General features: G+C 37.5%; 1 protein-coding gene across 1 annotated transcript; it reads left to right on the plus strand.

Annotated features, from left to right (window-relative positions):
• The first annotated feature begins 1,894 nt into the window (after positions 1–1,894).
• On the plus strand, positions 1,895–25,415 carry GLY3 (glyoxalase II 3). Its single transcript, XM_006847550.4, has 9 exons — positions 1,895–2,199; positions 5,697–5,825; positions 6,007–6,114; positions 17,527–17,661; positions 21,560–21,601; positions 21,778–21,837; positions 22,035–22,088; positions 24,946–24,970; positions 25,056–25,415. The coding sequence occupies exons 1-9, from the start codon at positions 1,966–1,968 to the stop codon at positions 25,157–25,159; spliced, it is 891 nt and encodes a 296-aa protein (XP_006847613.1). The 5' UTR covers positions 1,895–1,965; the 3' UTR covers positions 25,160–25,415.
• The last annotated feature ends 58 nt before the right edge of the window (positions 25,416–25,473 follow it).

Here is a 25,473-nt window from a genome sequence, read left to right on the forward strand (position 1 = left end):
CCTAACCTAGCATTCGAGCCATAGTTTGTGGCCTAGGCCCTACATTTTTAGGGCGGGGCCAACATGTCAGCCTTAGTAATTGTATGAATTGTGTAATAGATATTTTGGTCTTTTAACATAATTCTTTAACAATTTGCCTAATAATCTAATCACATCAAAAGAACGTGATAACTGCTTTATGCAGTTGTATAACTTCACTTGATTGTAACTACCATGACAAGGTTATGGACCCTTTGTATGATGGGATTGTATAGAATAAAGGCCATTTATTTTTGACACGAGGAGGACATGATCATATCTATAGCCTTTTGATATGGTGGAGTTTGAGAGCAATGGATGTGGTTAATGGTACTCGCTTATTTTTGCATATGCTCATTTCACTGCATATAAAAAAGTAAACGGTTTTATTTTATATTTTGTCTTATATAATTATGACGAATGAATCATAGTTATAGAAACGCAAATTTTACTTTGGGAACCTAACCAAGAAAAAAATAAATGAAAAGAGAAAATATGAAGTAGAAGCGTCTTGGAGTGTAGTCTTGTATACTGATGGGAGCGAAAAAAGATCTAATAATGCGCGGAACATTCATTTTCAACTTTCATTCAATACTTTTAAAACGCAATTATCTAGATTGGGAATTGTAGATCCATATTGAAAATCAATTGAGACTAAATTGGTTTTGGGCAGTATTAGTCCTGCAACGGTTCCCCCTTAAAACACCCTATTTCATAATTTTTTCCTTTTTCTTTTTAAGCTTATCATATATTTTTAGGTTCTCCCCAAATCCCCACTCCATAAACCCCCATTTTATTGTATTTTATTTTATTTTTATTCGTTATTTTTCATATTTTTCTTCCTTATTTTTCATATTTTTCTAGATTAAGGATTTGTACTAATCCAAACGAATCCAAATCATTTGATTTAAACCCGGCACGGATATATGAGGAAGATGATCCACACCAACTATGAGTTTTAAAGTGTTGGATATTATAATGATATTTTATAAACATTGTTGTGGTGTGCTTTTTATGTTTGCTTTATTCTTGCACTTCAATTTATGACTATGCATTTAGCCAATTATGTACACGATCTTGGATGGGATCCTGATATTTGAGATTCCCAATTCTGCATGCTAGGGATTCCCGATAACCCTGTAAGAACTAACCTCCCATGTTTTTGAATGTGAGTATAATACAAATAAATGGTGAAAAGCCATTTGCATGGTTTATATATTTATGCTAATGTAGATTCTTAGAAATGCCTCTCTTAATATTTAAATATTTAAATATCGAATAAATTTGCAAAGAAATCTAGAGATAAAAATTTGTGAAATAGTGTTAAAGTTTCTACAAATCAAGGTTTAAAAGCATGGATCGGTGACCCAGATCTCGCCCATTCAAAAAAATTGCTTGATTAAGCAAATTGACGGCCTGCATGAGTGATCCAGTTGAGTGAACCAGCCAATGAAAAATTCAAAAAGTAAAGAAAATTCAAAAAAATAAAAAATGCATAGCTGTTTTTAGCCAAATCTCTAATAACCGACCACGAGGGGCTGGCTCATAGCGGAAATGAGCCGCTCCATATTTTGAGGTAACCGGGCCAACCCCTTGTGTTTCTGATCTGGATCCACTCGTTCCGATCCAAATTGCCATTTTTTAAAACCCGCTAAAAACAATTTACACGTAAATTAACCGCTACCTCGCCAGAAAATATTTCGTCCCGTGCCTGCAAACAAGGAGATGAGGAGGGAAAACGAAACATCGATAAAAAGACGCATTTTTCGAATAGAACAAGGTTTCGTTTGGCATTTAAAAAAAACTGCAACCTGCCGCACCAACTGCCAGCATCATCTTCCTCCTCACCTGACGACGTGCTCGATGCTCTCTCTCTCTCTCTTAATCGATCAAACTCTCTCTTTCTCTCTCTAGAATATAATAAAGCCCCTGCCCTTCTCCACAGCAATGTGCTTCTCTCTCCTCTCTCCTGCTCTCTCCTCTGCAAAGCCTTTCCTTCCTCTTCTCTTAAAGCCTAAACTCTTCAACAGGTTCGAGAACAAGGCTTATTCTGGAATGGAAGGTTACAGTACTTTCAGAGGGGAAAGTTCGAAGCTTCTCTTCCGACAACTCTTTGAAAAGGAATCGTCGACTTACACTTACCTTCTCGCTGATATTAGCCACCCTCAGAGGCCCGCTCTGGTGAGACCTGTAGCCTGTTTTGGTTAGGGTTTCTGATAGATTTTGTTAATCCGCGCGGAGTTTTGTTTTTCCTCTGAAAAGGTTTGATTGTGATGTCTTGATCTTCTGTGGTTTGTAGACTTTGACGGTCTTTGAGTTCTCCAAGCTGTTCAGTGTGATTATGAGTTTTTTTTTTTTGGGGCATATACTTCGAATCATCTGAAGTTTTGTTAAGTGATGGATTCGTCTTTCAGATGAATTCTGAATCCCTTCAGATGAATTCTGAATCCCTTCAGATGAATTTGTCAGTAATGGCAAATTTCTGGATTGATCTCTTAATAATTTGAGAATTCCTCTTGATAATGCATGTTACTGAAATTTTTTGAAATGATCGGATTTTGGTTTCTCTTATTTGTACCTCATTCTTTTTTTTTCTTTTTTCTTTTTCAATTCATCAGTTATTGATCACAAAAATGGAGAAAAAGGAAGATAAGGAAATTGTCATGTGTTTATAGCTGTGGGAGACTTGTGGTTTGCTTTAGTATACGAAAATTATTTTTTATCGAAAGTGCGGTTTTTTTGGTATTTCGTGGCCGTCTAACCTAATTACTTCTATTACTAAACTTGCATTCTATATATCCTGTTTTAGTCCAGCTAATTTTAAAGTGTTTATATTCTAGAGCATCCCTCCAAAGTTCTAACTTTGTGTTGACACCGCTTTGGATCTCATTGATCAAAACTATGTCGTCCACGAATAATATACACCACGGTACGTCATGTTGTAGGTGTCAAGTTAAGTTGTCCATAACTAAGACAAAGGGGTATGAGCTTAATATTGATCCAAATGTAGACCTATTGTCACTGAAAATTTGCTCATCTCTCCACTAATTGTGTGCACATTAGTTAGCACTCCCTTGTACATATCTCTCACCAAGTTGATATAGTATCTAGAAACTCCTTTCTTCCAACACCCACCAAATTAAATCTTGATGTCTTCTATCATAAGCTTTCTCTAGATCATTAAAGAACATGTGGAGGTCTTTTCCTTTTCCCCTAAACTTCTCTATCAGTTGCCTATTAGGAAAATAGCCTCAAATTGTTGACCTCCTTGGCATAAAACCGAAGTAGTTTTTTGATACACTCATTTCATGCTTTAGTCGTTGGTCAATTACCCTCTTCCACAACTACAATATGGCTCATAAGTTTGATCCCTCAATAGTTTGCACAATTCTGTATATCTCATTTGTTTTTGTAAATAGGTACCACTATACTTTTCCTCCATGCATCTGGCATTCATGTGGAGGTCTTTTCCTTTTGCCCTAAACTTCTCTATCAGTTGCCTATCAGGAAAATAGCCTCAAATTGTTGACCATCTTGGCATAAAACCGAAGTAGTTTTTTGATACACTCATTTCATGCTTTAGTCGTTGCTCAATTACCCTCTTCTACAGCTACAATATGACTCATAAGTTTGATCCCTCAATAGTTTGCACAATTTTGTATATCTCATTTGTTTTTGTAAATAGGTACCACTATACCTTTCCTCCATGCATCCGGCATTGTCTTTATTTTCAACATCTTGTTGAACTGCTCGGTCAGCCAGTCAATACTGGTCTCCCCCATGCACTTCTAAACGTCCATTGGGTTATCATCTGGTCCTAAAGCCTTTTCTATCTTCATCCTCTTTAAAGCTTCTTTCACTTTCGATATCCTAATCCTAGTTCCTGGATTGCTTCAATATTCAAATAGAGGTGTTCAATGCGACTTGCATCTGAAGCGTAGGATGTTCAACCTCTCGATACCATGAGACCGAAACTCATACAGGAGAGTATATTGGTCGACTTCCCATCTAAAGCACACATCACCTTTATAAATCTTTTGTTTCCCTTGATTTTAGTATTTTGGAATACTTGTAACTACTCTTTTTAGGTAGAAATTAAGTACAAGTGTTATTTTGTTTTTGCATTGTTTGTTTATTATTTGTTTTGTGCCTTTGTTTCTTCACATTATGGAGAAAATGGCATACATGAAATGGACCACAATGTGTATTCTTCGCATACATCCAAGTTGCTTTTTGCATTTGCATATTTATTCAAATGGAATTTTCTAATATTTTAAACCATGGAGTTTTGCTTTGATTGAATTTACACTGCTGGGAGATTTCTTTAACTAAATGGAATATAGAAAACTGAATTGTCCGTAACTAACCTCTTAGGGTTTGGTACTTGGGATATCTCTTTCCGGAGGGAGAATTCTGTTGACTAGACCATTCTCCCATGTTTGTCTCATGGGCGACTCTCAAGAAAGCGGAAATGTTCACACCACTTCACAAACTAACACTGTTTCATGTGAAAGTGGCTTTCTTTGCATATTTTGTAGAGAGATTTCTGTGGAACCAAATGCTGCATTGAATTTCATACTTAGATATGATCAAGTATCATAGAAAAACTTGTATGATTGCTTGAAAGGAGGGCGTGATGGTCCAGCCTATATGTGGTGAGCACAAACGATAATTGAACTTTTGTTAGGTTCTGTCTTGTTTCATATGCCACTTAAGCTGAACAACATCATTGAATTGTCTAATATTCATGATACTCGCAACCCTGGCTCCATGATTCTCAAGTACGAGGCTATTACTCGTACCTTATTCAAATAGATTGAGCAAAACGTAACCGGTTCTTGGCTTTGATTGTATAAATACTCTTAATCTAAGCATAATGATGAAATTTCAAATGCTTTTCTTTGGGTCAAGAGAAACTTAGTGTGCTTTGGGAGATTATCCAGAGCAATCTTCACAATGATTAGTCATGCGTCAGTTACAGAAGCTCCTTCAAGGATGTCATGCTCATGCCTTAGTTACAGAAGCTCCTTCAAGGATGTCATGCTTCTGCATTAGAAGCCAAAGCTTTATCAGCATGCATTAATCTAGCAGTGTTTGCAACATTTTCCGTTTCTGTTGATTGATTTATTGCTATGAGATGATTGCTTGAGGTTGAAGTTGGAGCTTGCAGGAGTGATGTCGAACTTTGACTGATTTCTTGGATAACATACTCTGCTTTTTATCTGATGTGCAAGTAATGGATGCATAAACATCACTACTTTTATGGGCTTAAATTGCACTCCTTTATTAAAATCATACCTTTATTGAGATGTGCCCAAGAAATTAGCGATTTTTAATTATATATCCCTGGAAAATCACCAGATCTCTGCCTGTTTCTGGCCTATAGTCTTTGCTAAAGATGCCAACTTGTGTATATTGTTGTGCGAAACTGAAATATTGGTTAAAGCTTAAAGTATTATTAGTTAAAGCTTGAAATATTGGTTAAAGCTTAAATTTAACCTTGATTCGGTACAGATATTAGATGGTCATTCTTGTCAAATTGTTCATCTATAGCACAAGTTTATTGGCAGCAAACTGTTGTCTTTCATTCCTGCCAACAAATGCTCAACTTTCTATTCTATACTTAATTATTTCATGCATACCTCTCCATTGGACTAAATTTCATTTTCAATGCCCAGTTGATTGATCCAGTGGACAAAACAGTGGACAGAGACCTGGCGCTTACAAAGGATCTAGGGTTGAAACTCATATATGCTATGAATACCCATGTACATGCTGATCATGTCACAGGAACTGGCCTCATAAAGGTAAGTATCTGGTCTAGTTGGTTACTTCTTGCTTAATCCTTGGAATGATCTGTATGAGAATGTATGACCTGATTGCTGGCATATTTTCGAAGCCTATCATCTCTTAATTGCTCTATGTGCATGTGTGTGTGCTTGCAGATAGTTAGTTATTTCAGTTGGACTGATTAAGACTCTCTTTTAGGGTAAATTGCCAGGCGTGCAATCTGTTATTTCTGAAGCAAGCAATGCCAAAGCAGATGTCCTGGTCAATGCTGGTGATAAAATACAATTTGGTAATATGTTTTTGGAGGTTAGGCCCTCAACTTGTGAACAACTTCAGCAGCTGTTCAGACCATTTTCTGTTTGGTTTTTTGAGGTTTCTTTGAACCATATTAATGTTGGACAGTTTGTGTTTTATGGGCATTAGAACAGTTCCTTTATATAGACTACCAGTAAAAATGGATAATAGGTTTCACAAACTATAGTTCTTCAATACTTACAATTTTAATGCTTCAAACGTTGAGAATAATTTGTTGCATTATAGCTTCAAATTCCACAAGTGTGCCAGTTGTCTGTCCAGATTATGTACCTACTCTTCTTTATATCATTATTTATTCTTTTGTTTCAAGTATGTGCTTTTTACATATTTGTTACTTGATTTTGATATCTTGTACGGTTCATATGTTTGAATCTTAGTTGTTGGTAGTGAGAATGGAACTTGGGATCTGAAAATTCCAACTATGGGAGATGCCTTCATATATATGTGTGTGTGAGTGCCTTTTACACACACTCACCATACGCCTGCTCTCGCACGCGCACACACGCACACACACATATATTAAGTTTAAGTGATGTTTTAAAATAATGAAAAAACTATAATCCATTTTTTAACATTATCTTTCACACATGCACAATAAGTGCACAATTACAACTTCACAGTTAGAAAGTCCCTAAGGAGTTTGAGAAAAAGGAGATTGTACAGTCATGAAAAAACTAAGTATAAATACTCAACATCATCATCATCATCGTCATCATAGCCTTTTCCCAACTAATTGGGGTCGGCTACATGAATCTGGTCGGCCATTTTGCTCTACCAAAGGCCATACTCTCAGTGAAGGCATAAGTCCCCATATCTTTTCTCACTATTTCCAACTTTGTCTTTTTGGGTCTACCTCTTGCCCTTTTTGAGCCTTTTACTTGAACTAAGATACACCTCCTAACAGGTGCTGTACTCGGTCTGCGTTGCACATGTCCAACCCACCTTAGTCTATATTTTCTCATCTTATTGCCTATTGGAGCCGCACTTAAGTTCTCTCGAATGTATTCATTTCGAATTCTATCCCTTCTTGTCTTGCCACTCATCCATCTCAACATCTTCATCTTAGCTACACTATGGGAGTGCCCTTCATATATATGTGTGTGTGCCTTTTACACACACTCACACATACATGCGCACACCCACACACACACACACACACACACACACATATATTTAGTGATGTTTTAAAATAATTGAAAAAATATAATTCATTTTTTAGCATATTCTACACACATGCACAATGATAAATTCACAATCAGAAAGTCCCAAAGAAGTTTGAGAAAAATGAGATTGTACAGTCATGAAAAAACTAGATATAATACTTGACATCATCATCATCATCATCAAAGCTGTTTCTCAACTATTTGGGGTCGGCTACACAAATCTTGGTCCACCATTCTGTTCTATCAAGGGCCATACCCTCAGTAAGGCCATAAGTCCCCATATCTTTTCTCACTACTTCCATCCATGTCTTTTTGGGCCAGTGCCTTGTCCTTTTTGAGCTTTCTACTTGAACCAACTTGTACCTCCTAACAGGTGTTGTGCTGGGCCTGTGATGTACGTGTCCAACCCACCTTAATCTATAGTTTTTAATCTTATCGCGTATTGAAGCCACACCTAAGTTCTCTTGAATGTATTGATTTCGAGTTCTATCCCTTCTTATCTTGCCATTCATCCTTCTTAACATCTTCATCTCCGCTACACTCTTCTTATGGTTGTGTCTTGACTGCCCAACACCCCACACAGCAAAGCTGGTCTCACAACTGCCAATAAAACTTCTCCTGTAGCTTTAATGGAATGTCACTATCATGTAAAACTACAGTTACATATTTCCAGTTCACCCACCTAGCTCTAATTCTATGTATGACATCTTCTTCAAATCTCACCATTTTCCTGAATTATCGACGTATAAAAACTCGACAATGTTATTTAAAAAAAAAAAAGGTTAGGAATCAGATGCCGATTTCAGCACTCATTTATCTGAGGAGCCTTGCTGATTCTTGCATCACCCTGCCAACTCCAAGTGTTTGGCCTAAACAATGGGAATTAAAGCAAAATAAGAGAAAGAAAAAAATTTCACCACCTGACTTAGGTATCCCTCGAGTCCCTATAGTGAACCAAGTGAATTAACTGTAGTTAACTACCTGGTTCTGGACAAATGGGGAAATTCCCCTGGGTGGAGACCATTGGGATTGAGAACGTCCTAGTTTGAGGGGTTCAAGCCGACTCGGGTGATTCTGAGTGGGCTCATTTGTTTCCAATCGCAGATGCAAACCACGGCCTTGAAAATAGAAATCAAAGCTAGAAAATCATTAAAAAGCACGAAATTAACACAAAATCAAAAACCTCAGGCTCAAATTTAAATAACTTTTGAAACTAAACCCCTGAAATTGAGATCCTTTCAAACCGTGATTACACTCCCATTTTTTGTGGGTCGAGATTCCCCTTCTATAGGGATCAAGATCCCTTTTTGTTGTGGATCAAGATTCTTGCTAATTAGGAACCGAGATCCCTTGGTGAGGAGTATCAACGTCCCTCAGATGAGGGTGCAAGCTCCGCTTAAGCTCTGACTCTAGGATTGTGGAGGGAGGTTTGGTTGGGGGACTGCAGTCCCCAACCAAGCTTCATCTATTGTTTTGAATGCTTCCTTGGTTCCTTTGTAGGATAAGCACCCAATACTTTTAAAGCTTATACATTTAGGCTTTATATTACGTTGTGTTGGGCATGGATCTTATTGCAGTTCCCTAAATTGCTAAAGTTGCTCTAGTGGTCAACAGGGTCTTATTTGCAAATGCCTTTTACAATGGAGCTGTTACCCAAATTGCCGCTACCTACCATTGTTTTGCAATAGGTACAAAAAGACCTCATGAGCTTTTTTGTTTTTAACATTCTTTTGACAATGAGGGGCCCACCTACAGCATTAATTCTATTGACAGATGCTCTTGGCAAACAAAGACTTAATTAGTGCAGGTTTGTTATTCTATTCTCCATTCTTCAGACAGGCTTCTAGTTCTAAATTTGTTGTGAGTCTAGAATTTCTTCTTGTTCAACTAAACAGATAAAGATAATAAATAATAGATTTTTGTTTAGGATCCAGTTATTCATTTTCTAGTATATGACACAAAGCAAATGAATGCACCTGTGAGTTACCTTACTTATTTGGAAGTTAAATTCAATTAACTCCAGCCTGGTTATCTGATGGGTCTGAAATTATATAAATAAAGTCTATTTGCTGGAAATCCATGGGTATGTCCAAAAAAGAAGTAAATCTAATTTAATATGTAGGACTAGAGGAAGATAATATTAGTCTTTTTGGGGTTTGGTTCTTCTTGATTTGTTTCCCATATATTGTCTATTTGTGTGGCTTTAGGTGGTTTTGAACTTTCCAATGTATGACAACTTGGTGGGGAGTCTTCAGAAGCATCTAGACCTAGGATTCGATTCTATGGGAGCCTTGTATGTTGTCTGAAAAGGGCAGTGACGAATTTGATTTCAATATAAGATAAAATTGAATTTGTTGCTTGCACTTCGCGTTCTGTTCCTCTCTATTCCTTGTTTGGATCATGTGGTATTTGAGTGGACCTTGGGATGTTGAACTCTTTGAGTTACTTAAAGTGGCGTTAGGAAGAGGCCATGTTGCCTGTGGCATGGTGTGAACTAGCAAAGGGAAGAATTTCACGAGCTAAGGAGACAGATAGAGGAAGATGCAAGTCCTCATGCATCAAGGACAGTTTGTGCTTGATTTTGATAGTAGTGAGGGCAATGAATCTATATAGTCGGATGAAAATCCCTTCAATGGTATGTGGGTAGGTTAGGAATTGAACTTTGAGGATAGGATTGTTGAAGCTTCCACAAGAGTGGATAAAGGAATTCACATTGATGTTGCCAAAATCCCTTGAAGACCCAACGAAATGATTCCCTTGATTGGTTTGTGACTGTGGAATCATAATATGAATAGGAGTTGTCAGATGCCAAGGGAGTAAAGTTTGTGGCCATGAGGTTTAAGGAACATGCTCTCGTGTGGTGGCAATAAATTCAAGTGACACAAGAGGAGAAAAGAAAAGATCTCTACTTGGAGGAAGATGAAATCTTGCTTGAAAGAGAAATTTTACCCATCGATTATGCCCAAACTCTCTTTCAATGATCCCATCATTGTTAACAAAGTAGGAGTGTTCAAAATGATAAAGGGGATTTTACGGACTCATGACCCACAATAAGGTGCATCTTGGCATCCTATGTTAGTGTATTGCGAGTTTGCGACCATGTCTACAAGATGAGTTAGCCGTTCAACATTTATGGAGGTTAGAGGGGGATTCTTCATTAGCCTTGAAAGCAGAAAGGGAAGCACAAGCAGACCTCTTTTGGTTATTGCTTATGAGCATAGATAGATTTTTTCCTGTGGAAAGGCTTCTGCAAAAGGACATGCATTACTGTTGAGCACAGGACTTGAGACTGAAACCAGCCAGATTCTCTTAAAGGGAGAGGCAAAAGAGCAACAGGAGCTGTCCCAACACATCAATCTCAGTGCCATGAAAAATCCTTTAATTGTTTCAAGTGTTATGAAACTGGACATCAGTTGTTCGAGTACCCAAGGAAGAATAATGATGAGCCGGTTAACCTTGTAGAACTGGAAGATGAAGAATAAAAAGGTGATGTTGAAGGGGGACCAATATATGATGATGGCCTGGGAGAACAACTATAGGGTGGAGGATTTGTACTGCAATGTGTGTGAGTCTCTTGTACTTTGCTGGCTTAGGATTTCACCCAAAGCAAATTATGAGGATCATTGGGTTTGTACTGATATGTTTCCTATGAGATGCACAGCCAAGGGCAAAATTTGGACCATCTTGCTAGTAATGTGAGTTGTCAGAATTTGGTTTTTGGAAGGAGATGATGACCAAATTAAATTTCCAGTGTGAAAAGCACATGAACCTTAAAAGATATAATGGTTTAAAAGAGGTAATGAAAATACAAGTTGAATCACGATATTTTGTCAATATTGGTATTGGAAAAATTTATGAGGAAACAATTGGTGTGATGTGCTTCGGATAGATGGAACATTGTACTTGGTCATCCTTGGCAATATGATTGAGAGTCTATTCATATTGGAAAAAAGAGTACATACACATTTTGGGAAAATGGTATGAAGGTTACACTTTGGGCCTTAAAAGAACATGATCAACCCAAAGGTGGTGAAAATCCTTTCTCTATTATAAACTCCTTAGTCATGTCAGGGTGATCTATGCATTGGTGGCTAAAGATCAGGTGACACCCACCCCCATACCAAAGAACCCTTGTTAAAGGAGTGTGAAGATTTGATGCCAGATGAATTTCTAGGTGGTTTACTACACATGAGAAGTATCCAACGGTGCTTGGAGCAAGCATGCCTACCACAGCTGACAACCATATGAGTATCTAGGAGCATGAGGAATTACGTGCGCAAGTTTTTGGTTTCTTAAGAAAGGGAGATTAGGGAAGGCATGAGCTTATATGCTTTTGCAACACTACTTACTTCATAAAAGACATGGTCTTGGTGGATGTGTGTGAACAACTAAGCAATAGACAATCTAACCATTGAGTACTAGCTACCAGTTCCCCGTAACAAGACTTGATGGCATGTTGGACATGTTGTCGTTGTCTAAATGAATCTTCTCGAAGATAGACCTATGGAGCAGCTGCCAGTGACTTCCGATCTGGCCCAGCAATGAATGGAAACCAATGTTCAATAAGTCGGAGGCCTGCCTAGGGGGGGCTGATCCGCTTAGGAGGGCGCTCAGACCCAAAATAGTAGGTGATTTCTTTTTTTTTTTTAAAGTTGGATCCCCCAAACCTCCCCCCATTTATTGTATATACTATATAATAATAATTGCGCATTAATACGATTTTTTGGTTTATGAATAAATTTTTTGGTTTACGAATAAATTAATAATTAATATTACATGCAAAAAGCATTTTCGTAGTTATTATTTTTGGCTTCTCAATAAATTAATTACTATTACATGCAAAAGGTGTTTTCGATAAATTAATATCTACGAATTAATACTGTTTTTTTGGTTTCTTAATAAATTAATAATTAATGTTACATGCAAAAACCATTTTGATAGTTATTATTTTTGGGTTCCCAATAAATTAATTAATATCACATGCAAAATGTTTTTTCGATTAATTAGTATTACGAATTATTTCTATTTTTTGGTTTCCCAATAAATTAATAATTAATGTTACATGCAAAAAGTAATTTCGTAGTTATTATTTTTTGGTTCCCAATAATTAATTACTATTACATGCAAAAGGCATTTTCGATAAATTAGAAATTACGAATGAATACGAATTTTTTGGTTTCTCAATAAATTAATAATTATTGTTACATGCAAAAATCATATTCGTAGTCATTATTTTTGGTTCCCAATAAATTAATTACTATTACATGCAAAAGGAATTTTTGATAAATTAGTAATTATGGATTACTATTATTTTTTGAGGGGGTAAAATGACATTTTTTGGCCCCCACCCCCCCCTGAAATTTTTTTCCGCCAAACTTGTGCAGGCCCCCTAGGCGGTCGCCTTTTCGACCACCTGGGCGGCCGCCTAGTTTTGGCTGCCTAATAGTGTCCATCTTGAGAACGCCTAGGCGTTTTCTCCAAAAAGCTGCCAAGGCGGTCGGGCGGACAACTTTTTGATCATTGACGGAAACCGAGACCAAAGAGAGGTAATATGAGTGGCTTATTGTGTCATTCTGTTTTTGTTTGTTAAATAGCCCGATTACATTTGTGTGTATTATAAATCAACTCTTAAGGTTGTTTGTAGTTTACTTTGATGATATCCATATCTATAGTGCCGGAATTTCAGAGCGTTTAAATCATTTACATCAAGTATTGCAGGGTGGACCAAGAGAAGGTCAAGGTCATATTAAAGTGACTTACACCTAACTAATGGAACATGTGTGATTTGCACGCGAATGTATTAAGCATAAAAACATTTAAAAACCATCTAAATCTAAAATTATGAATAATAGAATACAAGATTTTGAAATTCAAGTATAATGTGTACATACCTTGGAAACAGGCAGAGATCTATCCAATTCTAATAAAGCAATCTAATGCCAATAAAAACAAGGGGATAAAAACTATTACCCACTCTATACCATCTCAATAATAAGCATCATCTCTCCTGTGTTGTAGGATGAAAAAATCAACAAGTAAACAAAAGAAGAAGTTTATAACATACCTTCAAACTCTCTCAATAGGTCTTAAACCCCTTTCTCTTAAGGCTGTCTACTGTATGTTTTCTCTAGTAAAAGGGTTCCCCTTCATTATAACGACACGAGTCTTGTCCCACCCTTAACTGTGGCTTAATATATGTATAAACTATTTTAGCGAGAAATTGAGGTAGTCAAAGGCCAACTATCAGTGCAGGATATTGAGTTTTATTCTGTGGTAGGCATTTTGGCATTGGAACCATCATCTCATACAAAGGGAATCTATTCTCTTCTCCGATCATGATGCATTGAAATTCTTGAATGCCTAAAAGAAGTTGAATAACCAACTTGCGAATTTGCAAGGGGTAAGTTCTGTGCTCCAGCATAAGTTGGGAAGTCAAAATAAGGCTGCCGATGTGTATAGCTGAAATGTAGCCTCGCTTGGGACCCTATCAGATAAAGCTGTCAGTTCTGAAATTATTCCATAACTATGAAATGGATATTTATTTCAGCAAGAGACTTGAACAATTCAAGCAAGGACATGCATCTGTAACATTCATGGTGCGACAGAGAAAGGATCTTAAAGTGGAGGAGAGCAGTTGAACTTGATGCTTTGCGTATAGGGAGGAGACTGATGAACTGCAAACAGTAAGTTGAGCACTGTGGGTACAGAATTGGCCAAGATTTAGAGGACGGGACGGGACATGGTGGTTTATTTGATGACTTTGCATAGGCTAATTAGCAATATCAAGCTTCAAAAGCCTTCCCTCCTAGCAGTTGCAGATGGCATGGCCCAGAGATTCCAAGAGGCTATTCAGGCATTATGCAAAATATGGTAGGGCTGCTGCCATAGCGGCAGAGCGAGACACTGCCACAACCAGGCTTTTGGTAGCCTGTCAACAGGCCCAGATCTAGCGATCTGCTATACCGCAGCATCAGTGCTAATCTTCATCTTGTTCCTTTTTGTCAGAGTTACCATCAGGTTCTTCTTGCCTCCTCTCCTTCCCTTCTTCTCATCATGTATATTTTTCCTTTCTGCCCTTTTTGTAGAGGGAATGAATCAAATCAAAAGCAATAATAGTGATCATTTTGTTCTTTTTGCTTTGTCACTGAAATATGGTTGAGTTGGTCTGATTAAATGAATAGTCTAGCCTATCACATGCCTAACCAAGTAATCCTCATGCAGTCATGAAACAATACAGCCAATAGGATGTCTTCCTGTAGCACCATAACTTTACAAAGTAGTTTAACCTCTTGCAAGGAGGGATTAACAGTTTATCCTCGTGTAGCCAATGGAGTGCTACAAAGTGGCTGCCGTGAGCTCTTATGATGTACCAAAGACAATGGCAAGAAAATAGAAAAACTTAAGACTCTAATGTGTAACACCATTAATTTGGCAGTTTTAACCTCTTGCAGGAAGGGGCTTAACAGTTTATCCTCATGTGACTGATGGATCATTATCAAGTCATGCCACTAAAGGTTCTGGGGTGGGTTTTTACGAGAACATTTAGGATTTACCAAGTAGTTTAACCTCTTTCTGGGAGGGGCTTACACAGTATATCCTTATGTAGTCAATGGAGCATTACAAAATTTATGCAGAGAAACGCTTTAAGAAATGCCCATTGATGGGCAGTAGGAACCTTTTGCCATCCATGGCAATGAGGTATTAAGCTTTTCCAAAGAACTGCATCATTCAAAATGGTTAGCAAGGGTTTTTGATTGCCAAAGTTTAGATTTTCTAGATAATGAAATGTCCTCTCTTTCTCAAGAATGCTTCAGGGGTTCATACAATTCAAGTTATTTGACTGCAAAGCAATATTTAAGAAAAGGAAATACAGCCAGTGGCCCTACTCCAAAACTCTCAGGCCAAACAGCCATCCTTGATCGGCTCCTGGACATTTCACCCCCTTTTACCATTAAACATCTGCCCATGGAGCGCCTTTTGTACCACTAAAGGGGAGGGACCATAAATATTGGATAATTTTTACCCCGCATAAAAAAAGAAAAAGTTGGTTGAAAATTTCGTTTAGTCTTGCTGAGAAGGAAGAAGTCAAATCTGGTGGAACCGAAGATGGAGCAGTTAAAGATGAAAAGAAACCTGATGCTTCTCTCTTATTGCTGACTTTCACTATAATGAGTTTTGAGGTTTATTAATGTGGTGTACTTGAGGGACCATGATGTAAAGGACTAGGATTTCTCACTTTGCTCATTAGATGGTGGTGTTTAGGCTTGGAGAAAAAAGGATGAGAAAGACAATGTGATGAGAGAAGAATGGTGAGGGGAAAGGGACTAGATAAGTGTAAAATGGTGAATAGAAAGTATTGCCTTTTTTTTCATTTCTTGAGAAATATTATAGTCAAGTGGAAATTGCAGATTGACAACCTTTGAAAGCCAAATGGCCGGATTTTCTTAAAATTAAGAGTCATTGATTCAATTCTCGACTGAAAAAGGAGGAAGAGAGAGAGTGAGGGGCTTATGGTTATAAAGAGAGAAGAGATATTGATGGAGAGAAGAGTGATGGTTAGAGAGAGGAAGAGAGGGAGAGAGGTAATGGTTAGAGAGGGGGAGAAGATACTGTATGTTCAGAGAGAGAGGAAAAGAGAGCAAACCATAGAAGGGAAATGCCGTTCTTATCATATACTATAGTATTGAGATGGACAAGGTCATCCATTGGTATTGAAACGGAGTTCTATGGGAGATCTGCCACTGCTAAAGGATATGTCTGGGCACGGGTGAAAGAGGGGTATTTGACCAGATAGTTTTGGAGGGGGTGGCGCTGGTCATTTTCCTAAAGAAAAAGCGGAGAGGACAAAATAACCCAAATGGGATTGCGACTTATAAAAAGTAAAATCACACATACCCAGAAAAGAATTTGAAATAGGGTTCTGATCTGTTGATCAAATCCATGGGACAGGTGGTCCAGTAATTCTGACTGGTTTGTAAAAAATTTTTCTTTTTATTTAGGAAAGGAGTGACAATATCCCTGGTTCCAGTCCAAACCAGTCAAACTGGCAAAACTTGTCTAGTACTTATTGCTTACACCATTGGTAGGAGCTATCATATGAGGAAACATTCAGTTTCTAGAGCCCTGCTCTAGTTTGGTGATTCCTGATCAGAGTCATGAAATTTGTTAATATGAACGATTTTGCGCCTCACTAAAATTTTATGACAGTACCCATTGTGTAAAGAATTTGTGGAGTGCCTAAGACTGATTATTACCATATTCCCTGTGGTTTGAAAATTATTGAATTACTTCTGAATACCAAATTGGTTGATTTTTATTGACTTTTTACCTAGATAATGTTTCTGACTGTTATGATCACCTTAGTTGGGCCATGGACATGTAGATTTGCCTGTCCAGTAGATATTAATGCCTTGGGATGTAGAAACTCAACACGTTCAACTCTTATGTGTACATGGCCATGTATAGCACATTATGTTAATTTCTCTCTGTAGATTGCCATTGATTTAAATAGCTCAGCAAATTTCAGCTGGTGGCTATGTACAGATCATATAACTACAGTTATAATCTGAAACAAGAATGTCTTGGAGATCTTTTTCATTATCCGTGTACAAACATGTTGATGAGGTACCTTCCAAACATGATGGTCAGTTCTATTATAATGCTTATAATGGGGATGATGCTTCTCTATATAGTAATTTTTATCTGGGTGTGATGTCTCATTTGATGAGTCTCGATGTTTCACTGGGTAACACCCAGCCTATCTGATTGCTTTCTTTCTGTGAATATTTTTGAACTTCCTCGGTCCATGATGAGCCCATACAGCTCATGCTTAGATGTGTGCACCGAAACTTCAGTATTGTGGAGTGCTTATTGGGTAGCTTATAGTATATTTAATGTTGAAATAGTAAGGACTGATTAACCGGAGCTAGCTCCTTATTGACTTGAGAGTGACACTTCTGATTTTTTCCCATCATCTGATTGTTCATAATGCAGAAACCTCTCCATATTTTATAGCATAGGTGTTGACTTTCTTTATGATTAGATACTGTCATGCTTGTGCATACTCTTTGTTCATCAATTACCCTTTCTTTTTTTATCACAAATTTTGGGCCTCTTGAAACAATCGTTAATCTGCTTCAAGCAATTTAACCTATGAATGTAAGTTTTTGGGATTTTGATTATTTCGGGTTTAATATATTTGGCATGTGACAATTAATGCACACAACGCTTATGTTTTCAGGTTCGTGCCACTCCTGGCCATACATTGGGTTGTGTTACCTACATTACAGGAGAAGGCCCTGATCACCCTTACCCTAGAATGGCCTTCACTGGGGATGCTCTTTTAATAAGAGGCTGTGGTAGGACAGATTTCCAGGTTAATATCTAGAAACTTCAAAATAAATGTTGTTAAATATGTTTGTGGAATTTTAAAGCTCTTCCAGGTTTCCAGGTTAATATCTAGAAACTTTAAAATAAATGTTGTTTAAATACCTTCACGGAACTTTAAAACTATTTACCCAAAAAAAACGGAACTTTAAAATTCTTTAGGGCTTGTAGATTTTGGCTTTTTACATCAATGTTTTGTGTATTATGAGGTTAACAATTGCTTTGAAGTGATTGCACAGATCATCAGAAAGTTGTGAGAGCAATATAGATATGCCTCACTCCAACATCATTGTGTTGCTGCGGTCAGATCATTTTTGCCAGTGTTTTCTCCAAAATCTATGACTCTTCAATCCGTGCTTTAGTTGGAGTTTACTGTGTTCTACATTTGCACCATACTTGAAACAACTAATTTGTCCTATTACAATCTAATTTTATGGTTTCAGGAACCAATGTGTATCCGATATGTGTTGTTGTTTGGTGTTCTACATCTACATGAATGTCGTTCTCCACTTCATGAAATGCAAATCAACATGCTTTTTATTAATTAAAGAAAATGCCTGGTTATACAGGTACCATCAAATTGTACTAAAGTTGACCTATGCGTGTGTAATCTAGAGTAGGATGTAATCGAACTGCTGTTAATATACTAAATGAATTAGACAACAGAAAGGATAAAGATTCTCAACATATATATATCCCAAAGACATGTACACTAGCATATAAATGCGCAAACAGCCACCCCTCAGACTCAACTTTGTTGACGTAGACAATGAGGGACAATAATTGATGATATTGACAAACTTCTATAGGCAGCTGTAACTTAGAAACGCATCTAAATGAGATTACAAAGAATAGATTCTGATGCAGGAGGACATGGCCCGTACGTTTTATTATTTCTATTTATTTAATTTTAAGGACATGGGTGATTTTCATTCATTTCTATTGGTTAATTTAGGGATTAAATGTATAGAGAAATTAGGAGAACCAGGATTTTCATGTGGGAGTCCTAAAAAGGGAGGTCTTACAGAGGTTAATATCAAGGGCGAGGAGTCAGAAAATTTTAGGAATCAAAGAGGGAGTATAGAGGTAAAATAAAGAGGGGGTTTTTAGTTTCTAACTTTAGTTGAGAGATTTTATTGTATTTCTAGTTTAACTAGCGCAAAGTCAATGAAGCGAATCAAAATTCAATCACAATGATGAAGCAGATTTAGTGCAAATTGATCCATCTCACAACCAGGGGAGAGCCAATTTCACTGTGTGTGAGGATCAAGGTAAGTTTATATTTTCAATTTGAATCATCCTCCTTTAGTCCCATGGATGGTCCTATGTTGATGAGGATCCTAGAGATGATCTGACTCATAAAGAAGAAGCTGGTATTTTTTATTGTCAACCGATTTTTGATGAAGAAACCTTGGATGATGATAAAGAAGTTGGAGATTCTATCTATGATGAAGAACATGCTGCAGATCATGATGAGGACAAGCTTGATGGGTTTTTGAGTTGGGTTAGGGTTCTTCAAGTTGTAGAGGAGAAGAATTTTATGGGTTTAGAACATTGGAATCAGGGTGGCGTAGAGGAAGCATAGTAGATCGTTAACCCACTATTCGTGGCCCTTGATTTGAGATAGGAAGTAGCTGTTGGGGATGTTGAAGACAGCTAGGAAGAAGAATTTGAAAAACCAGGAGGAAACCTAGGTCTTGAAGTTGGGAAGATTTAGATAGTAGATGAGCTGATTTGAGCATTGTACCTTTGATAGGCCATAACTTTCCATTTGAAACTTAGAATCGTTAATTATTTGTACTTGTTGGAAAGCTTATCCAAAGCTGTAAGACATCTAAAGTTCCTAAGCACTTGTTTTGCCCCACTGATTTTGTCGAAAAAAACCATTAAAGTTCCGAAAGGGCCTCTGAAGTTTTTTGAAGTTTTTAGTGCCTAAAATAAAGGGTATTGTTTGATAAGTTCATATAAATTCTTCAATATACAAATCTAGATCCCCTTCTTGAAGACTTACGATACCAGAAAAGAAGAAGAAGATTAAAGAAGATGGTGGATTTGGTGCAAGACTCATCTTAGGCCACTTCAAAATTTGAGGACGAGTTTTCTCTATCTGATACATGAACAATTGGCTTGTATTTTTAATTATTTAATTTTAGGCACCTGTTTTTTATTACTTTTATTGGTTATATGAGGATCAAATTGGATTTTAATTTATTATAATGGGATAGGCTAGTGAAATCTTTATTTCCTTAATTTTAGGATTTTTTTAGAGTCCTAATTTTATGGGATTTCCTATTTTGATGGGATTTTGTAGAGAAAGTAAAAGAATTAGGGTATTTCATGTAAGAGATCTAACAGGTTGGGGCTCTTAGGGAGTTGCATGACTATCAAGAGAGAGGAGTCCAAATTTTTTAAGAATTAAAGAGGGAGTGCATGGCTGAGAGTAAAGAGGGGTTTAGTTTATAGATAAGAAGTTCAATGGGGAGATTTTTAAAGTTTTTTTCCTTTTATAGCTGCAGATTTTATTGTATTTATGGTTTAACCATTCCAGAGCCATTAAAGCCTGGATTGTCGGCTTCCTCTTTTTTTAAGAGAAGGTTAACTTTAATAAAATGAAAAGTACAAGTACAAAAATGTTCTCCCACACAGGGGAGCACTATACATAAATTCACCCGAAGAGTGAGGGAAATGCGAAAATTGTATACATCCATGGCTTCCAAAAGAATGAAGGTGGAAATTGAGTGAGACCCTAAATCAGGTGGGTCCACCAACATTAGGACTTGATGCACCTTCCTTAGCAAGGGTCCACGAAGTTGTGACTGACCTGATGATCCCAAAAATCTCGTCGAAGATATGGGCTAGTCTCCACGGGTGGGCTGCCTTTCCTGAGGCCCGGGAGATGACACTTTTACACCAGCTGGGATTGAATGCCCTTAATCCCTCAAGCAAAGCCAAAGCTTCTGGCATGGTGCTATCAGCAAAGCCAATCGCTTTAGAGAAGGAAAGGAAAGAATTGCCCGCATGGTCTCTGAATATGCCCCTATTCCAGCTGGCCCAGGGTTGCCAAGGGAGGAACCATTGAAATTAAGCTTAAGTTAGCCTGGTTCAGGTGGCTGCCATCTAACAGCAGAACTCACCCTGGGTGTGGTAAGATGGCACAGCGCCTGCCAATTAATTGAAACATCCACTGATGAAAAGTACTTAAACCATTTGTGATTTCTTCCCTAGAAGGTCATTAAGGATCTGATGCGCTCCTTGAGCCCTTCCGAGGTGGCTCTAGTTCCTCTGAAAATGTGGCTGTTACACTTGGTCCATATTACCCAAGGGTAGCAGATATGGTTGCCTTCCATAGGAAGACGCCTGCCTTAGGCCATGGCAGAAACTGAAGCATGTTGAAGAGGCAAGGGAGGGAGGGTGGGGTAGCCCAAAAGAGCCCAAAAGAGCTGTATAGTGGCTCCCCAAATCTCAGTAGCTAGTTTGCAGTGGAGAAAAAGGTGGGCGTTCGTTTCCTCTTTGCAAAGGCACATGATGCATCGATTGGGGAAAGACATACCTCTTCTCTGAAGGTGATCCACTTTCAACACTTTTTCAAGTGAGGCCAGCCAGTTGTAGGCTTCCTCTTTAATTCTCTGGTGATTGGATTATTTGATCTTCTTTCTGTGTGAAATTCGTTTTACTACTTAAGAATCAGAGTCTTGTGGTGTCAACTCAAGTCTTACTATTTTTGTTCTTGTTTATCAGAAAGTCAATTTATTTGCTAAAAATATTTTGACTTATTACTTTTGACCTCATTCTTTGACTGATCCAGTCACATATTCAGGGTCAGCTAAATTTGGTGACCTCGTATAGTTAGATATTTAGTTAATGATGTTCATCTCTTTATTGCGCAGGGAGGAAATTCACATCAACTGTACAAGTCGGTGCATTCACAGGCAAGTCAATTATCCATAGCTTGGAATAAAGCACCTCTGTTATTTACCAAATTTATATAAATGTCCCTTCGCATCTTTGTTTTCACCAAAATAATCCCAAAGACTAACAGCCACTAATTTTAAGGAGATAAAATTTGAGGAGTTCTCATATTTTCTGTGTTCATGCATGTATTCAGATTTTCGCATTGCCAAAAGACACATTGGTGTACCCTGCGCATGACTACAAAGGCTTCACTGTAAGGAACTCACGATGATATGAAATTCATCCCTTTATTTATGTATTCATTTATTTACTATTAGAACATGCACTTTATTGATTATGCAGTTTATTCATTCTATTACCTACCAAAGTAAAAGCTTTGTAAAATGTTCGGTATCATCATACGATCCAAGAGTTCTTGAAATATTTGATTAAACATCTTTAATGTTTCAGGTCAGCACAGTAGGGGAAGAGATGTTGTATAACACACGTTTGACGAAAGATGAGGTGAACCTGTTAGCCACCTTTGAACTTTCTTCTATGGAAACAATTGGAGGAAGAAAGTGTGAATTTTTTTTTTCTTAATTTTGAAAAATTTAAATCTAAATTTTTTATTCATGGTTGAAAATGAAGCATGTATTAATTTTAGAACTGTTCTTTGAATTAACATTACTATTGGTAGTTGGACAAGCCTTTGTTCTATATACTTTGCCTTAGAGTCTTTCATAAAATGCAGTCTCTAATAATTGGAGTGTTTGGCCTTTGATACTGGTAACCATAGATTCTTAATGAGATGGACTTTGAAGGAATTTGAAGCCAATTCGCTCCCATTATATATTCAAACCCAGTCATATTAGAGTACTGGTGGTTTTAGAATCTTCCATGTCAAGTGTTAATTGTAAAAACAAAGGTCCTGTACTCCTGTGTTATGTAAAACTTCTTCTCAATTAATTGTGTCAAGATTAGTTACTAACTTACTATAATTAACTACCCGGTGATCATATTCTTGAAAGTCACAATCCACTACAATTTTTTGCTATTTCGAATCATGTCAAATTATGTTTTCTGCAATGTTTTAAAGTATACGCTGCGTCATCATTTTGCCTTTCAGAACAAATTTGAAACTGAGCGCATGTAAGTTGTGATCCTTCTTGGCTTCTAGAATCAAACTCTGGACTAGCACCACCATAAGTTGGATGCTGGTCCACCTTTCTGAAATCCCTACTTTTAAGGATGAGGGAAAGCTCATGAGTGTCATTTTCAGATGGGAAACTTGTTTGTGATCCACTTGCGACTTTAAACTTGCCATAATTTGTTCAGTACCCTGCTCTTAGTCCATCTTCAATGTCATGTTCAATTGTTACGATTAATGATTAAGAAACCGGGCTTAGGGTGGCAATGGGCTGGTTGGCCCAGCCCAGACCTGGGTACTGATGCAAGGGCTGGGATTAGGCCAGGGGCCATGACTTGGCTTGGCCAGGCCGATGCCTTTTTTTTGTCATGAATTTAGAAAAGAATAATATCTACTGTCCCAGCCTGGCAAGGCCCAGCCAGCCCTATTAACAGGGCCAGGGGACCCTCTCGGGTCCTGGACAGGGCTCGGGCCAGCTCTGACCCATTGCCAGCCTTGGCCAGGCTTGCGTCTGGATTCACCATTGTCCATTGTCTGAGTCAGCCCGTTCGACTCAGGTGACTTTCAAGTAGACTCAGCCAAGTCCATTAAAACTCAACAAAGGAGGGCCAGAAGTCCTGAGTTACTAGCTTAGGGCTCGCCAGGGTCCCGAGTTGAGCCGAATTGGGCTATTCCTGAGTGAGTTTCGCGAGTTTTTAAACATTAGTTATGGTGTTTTATCCTTAAATCTGTCTACTTCAAACTCTGGGATTGATCTGTTCCTCACATGGCATGCATGTAGGTAGGTTGATTCTATCAAGATAATGAAGCAACATTGCTGGCAGAAGCTTAACTTTCTATGGTTTGAAGGGTTCCCACAAAAACAAGTTCATGGAGATCAACTTATTTCATTTACCATATGTGGGATTATTTAAGTTTTTATGATAATTTTTTATCTAGATAACTAGTTTCAACATGCTTGCCTATAGAAAATTAGGCACGTAGAAAATGATCGTTGTTTGTTTGAATTGAAGGCTGTGGAGTATGGAACTCTCAGTCTCACACCTCTCATGGCACAAAAGAGAAAACACCACCATTTCTGGAAATATGGTTAAATTTTATATGATATAAATTCGATGCAGCCATGCTATATTTTAGTTTACAATCGGCACATTCCTTGTTTTCAGGAGCTGGCAGTAGAATTAATCATTATGTAAATTTCTAGTATCGGTACTTACTCAAAATTTGTGTCTTCCTGCCTAGAGAGAGTTTGATATCTGCTCAATACCTGAGCCCATAGTATTAGTTGGATATTGAAACAAGTGCATGGTAAATGCCACAAGAGAAACACAATGGAGCTTTGAAGAATGAGGGCTCTGTGATTTAGGGAAAGCTAAAGTTGTTTAATTGATTAGGTGGCATTTATCATTTTCTGGCACCTAAGTTTCTGAAACCTTGAGAGTTCCCTTTCGACATTCTATTTCGCCAAAATGGAGAAGTTCAAACTTTAAGAAATTTTAGATTGTTAGCTGGAATTCTACACCCTCTTAAAAGTGAAGAATACCACACTTGTTCAGGACTCGACATTGTCCTGAATTGACTTGTTTAGACTCAACTGAATCTTTTTTAGGCTCCACAGAGTGAGAACAGAAAATATTATCAAATAGCTAGACTTGGTGGAGTCCTATTGCTTGTCAGATACTAGACAGTGATCCAAGTGGCGTTGGCTTATCCAAGCTCCTAGTTTTTAACTGTCTTGAATGTGAATGCACTGTATGGCCATTTAGTTAGAAAAAGTCTTCTATTTCGCATGACAATAATTGATGGTTCTATTAGTCTAAACTACTTGGTAAGATCTCATGAATGCCAACATGGCAAAGTGTTATTGATTCATATGATCTTGGTAACAACATGGTCGGTCATATGGGTCACTACCATTTCAATGGGCTGAATGGTGAAGAGGGAGCAACTCCATTCTGATGATACAAATTTGAACTGTTGAAAAAACCATTCTAATTTGGTACATTTGAAATCAAGTGAACTTCCATGAATTCAAGGACATTTGGGCCCTCTTGGAAATTGCCAGCTATTTGATTATTTCCCTTTATCGGTTTTGTAAACTTTTTCTTATTTTCTTGCCAGACTGAATGGACACTAACCCTTCTTATCTCTAATATTAAAGTATTTTTAATTTTAAATTTTAACGTTTTCCATCATATCATTGAACTGCGCTAACTTGTTGTCATGTTTCAGGAGACATTCACCAGCATCATGGAAAGTGAGTATTGCTCAGTGCTTAAATTGAATTTCTTTGATTGAACTTTTACTGCGGTAGCCTGCTTATACCAGATTATGCAATGCAGATTTAGGTTTGTCATATCCAAAGATGATGGATGTTGCAGTACCTGCAAATATGGTATGTGGGTTTCAAGATACCACAGCAAAAGTGGTGGCTTCTAATATCTAAGGCTGTTGAAATTGTGTCATATAAAATTACCAATATCAATGTGCACGCTCAATGCACATTTGGAACTTGTGGAACATTCAAGTTGGCTATATTCTTAGGTGACAAGCAAGGGAAATAATGTATAGAGATCTCAGCTCATTATTATTCTGATTGAATAATAGCGTTTTATGCCATTTGTTGCCTAATTGCTTGTCATCTAATATGATTTCACTGTCATGCTTTAACAATTATATATGGTGTCTTTGGGTTTGGTTCATTTGAAGGATCAGACGGTTCTAATTTGAGTTATGGATGCTACCAGAAGATAAGGACCG

Source organism: Amborella trichopoda, chromosome 3 (assembly GCF_054954075.1).
Source record: "Amborella trichopoda isolate Santa Cruz 75 chromosome 3, AtrichopodaSantaCruz75HAP2 v2.0, whole genome shotgun sequence".
NCBI lineage: Eukaryota > Viridiplantae > Streptophyta > Magnoliopsida > Amborellales > Amborellaceae > Amborella > Amborella trichopoda.

What these genes read in the sequence shown, in the direction of transcription:
- GLY3 (XM_006847550.4), top strand. Translation starts at nt 1,966, where the DNA reads ATGTGCTTCTCTCTCCTCTCTCCTGCTCTCTCCTCTGCAAAGCCTTTC. An exon ending in CAGGAACTGGCCTCATAAAG is followed by an intron (nt 5,826 to 6,006) that starts GTAAGTATCTGG and finishes ACTCTCTTTTAG; the next exon opens with GGTAAATTGCCAGGCGTGCA. An exon ending in ATGACTACAAAGGCTTCACT is followed by an intron (nt 21,838 to 22,034) that starts GTAAGGAACTCA and finishes TTAATGTTTCAG; the next exon opens with GTCAGCACAGTAGGGGAAGA.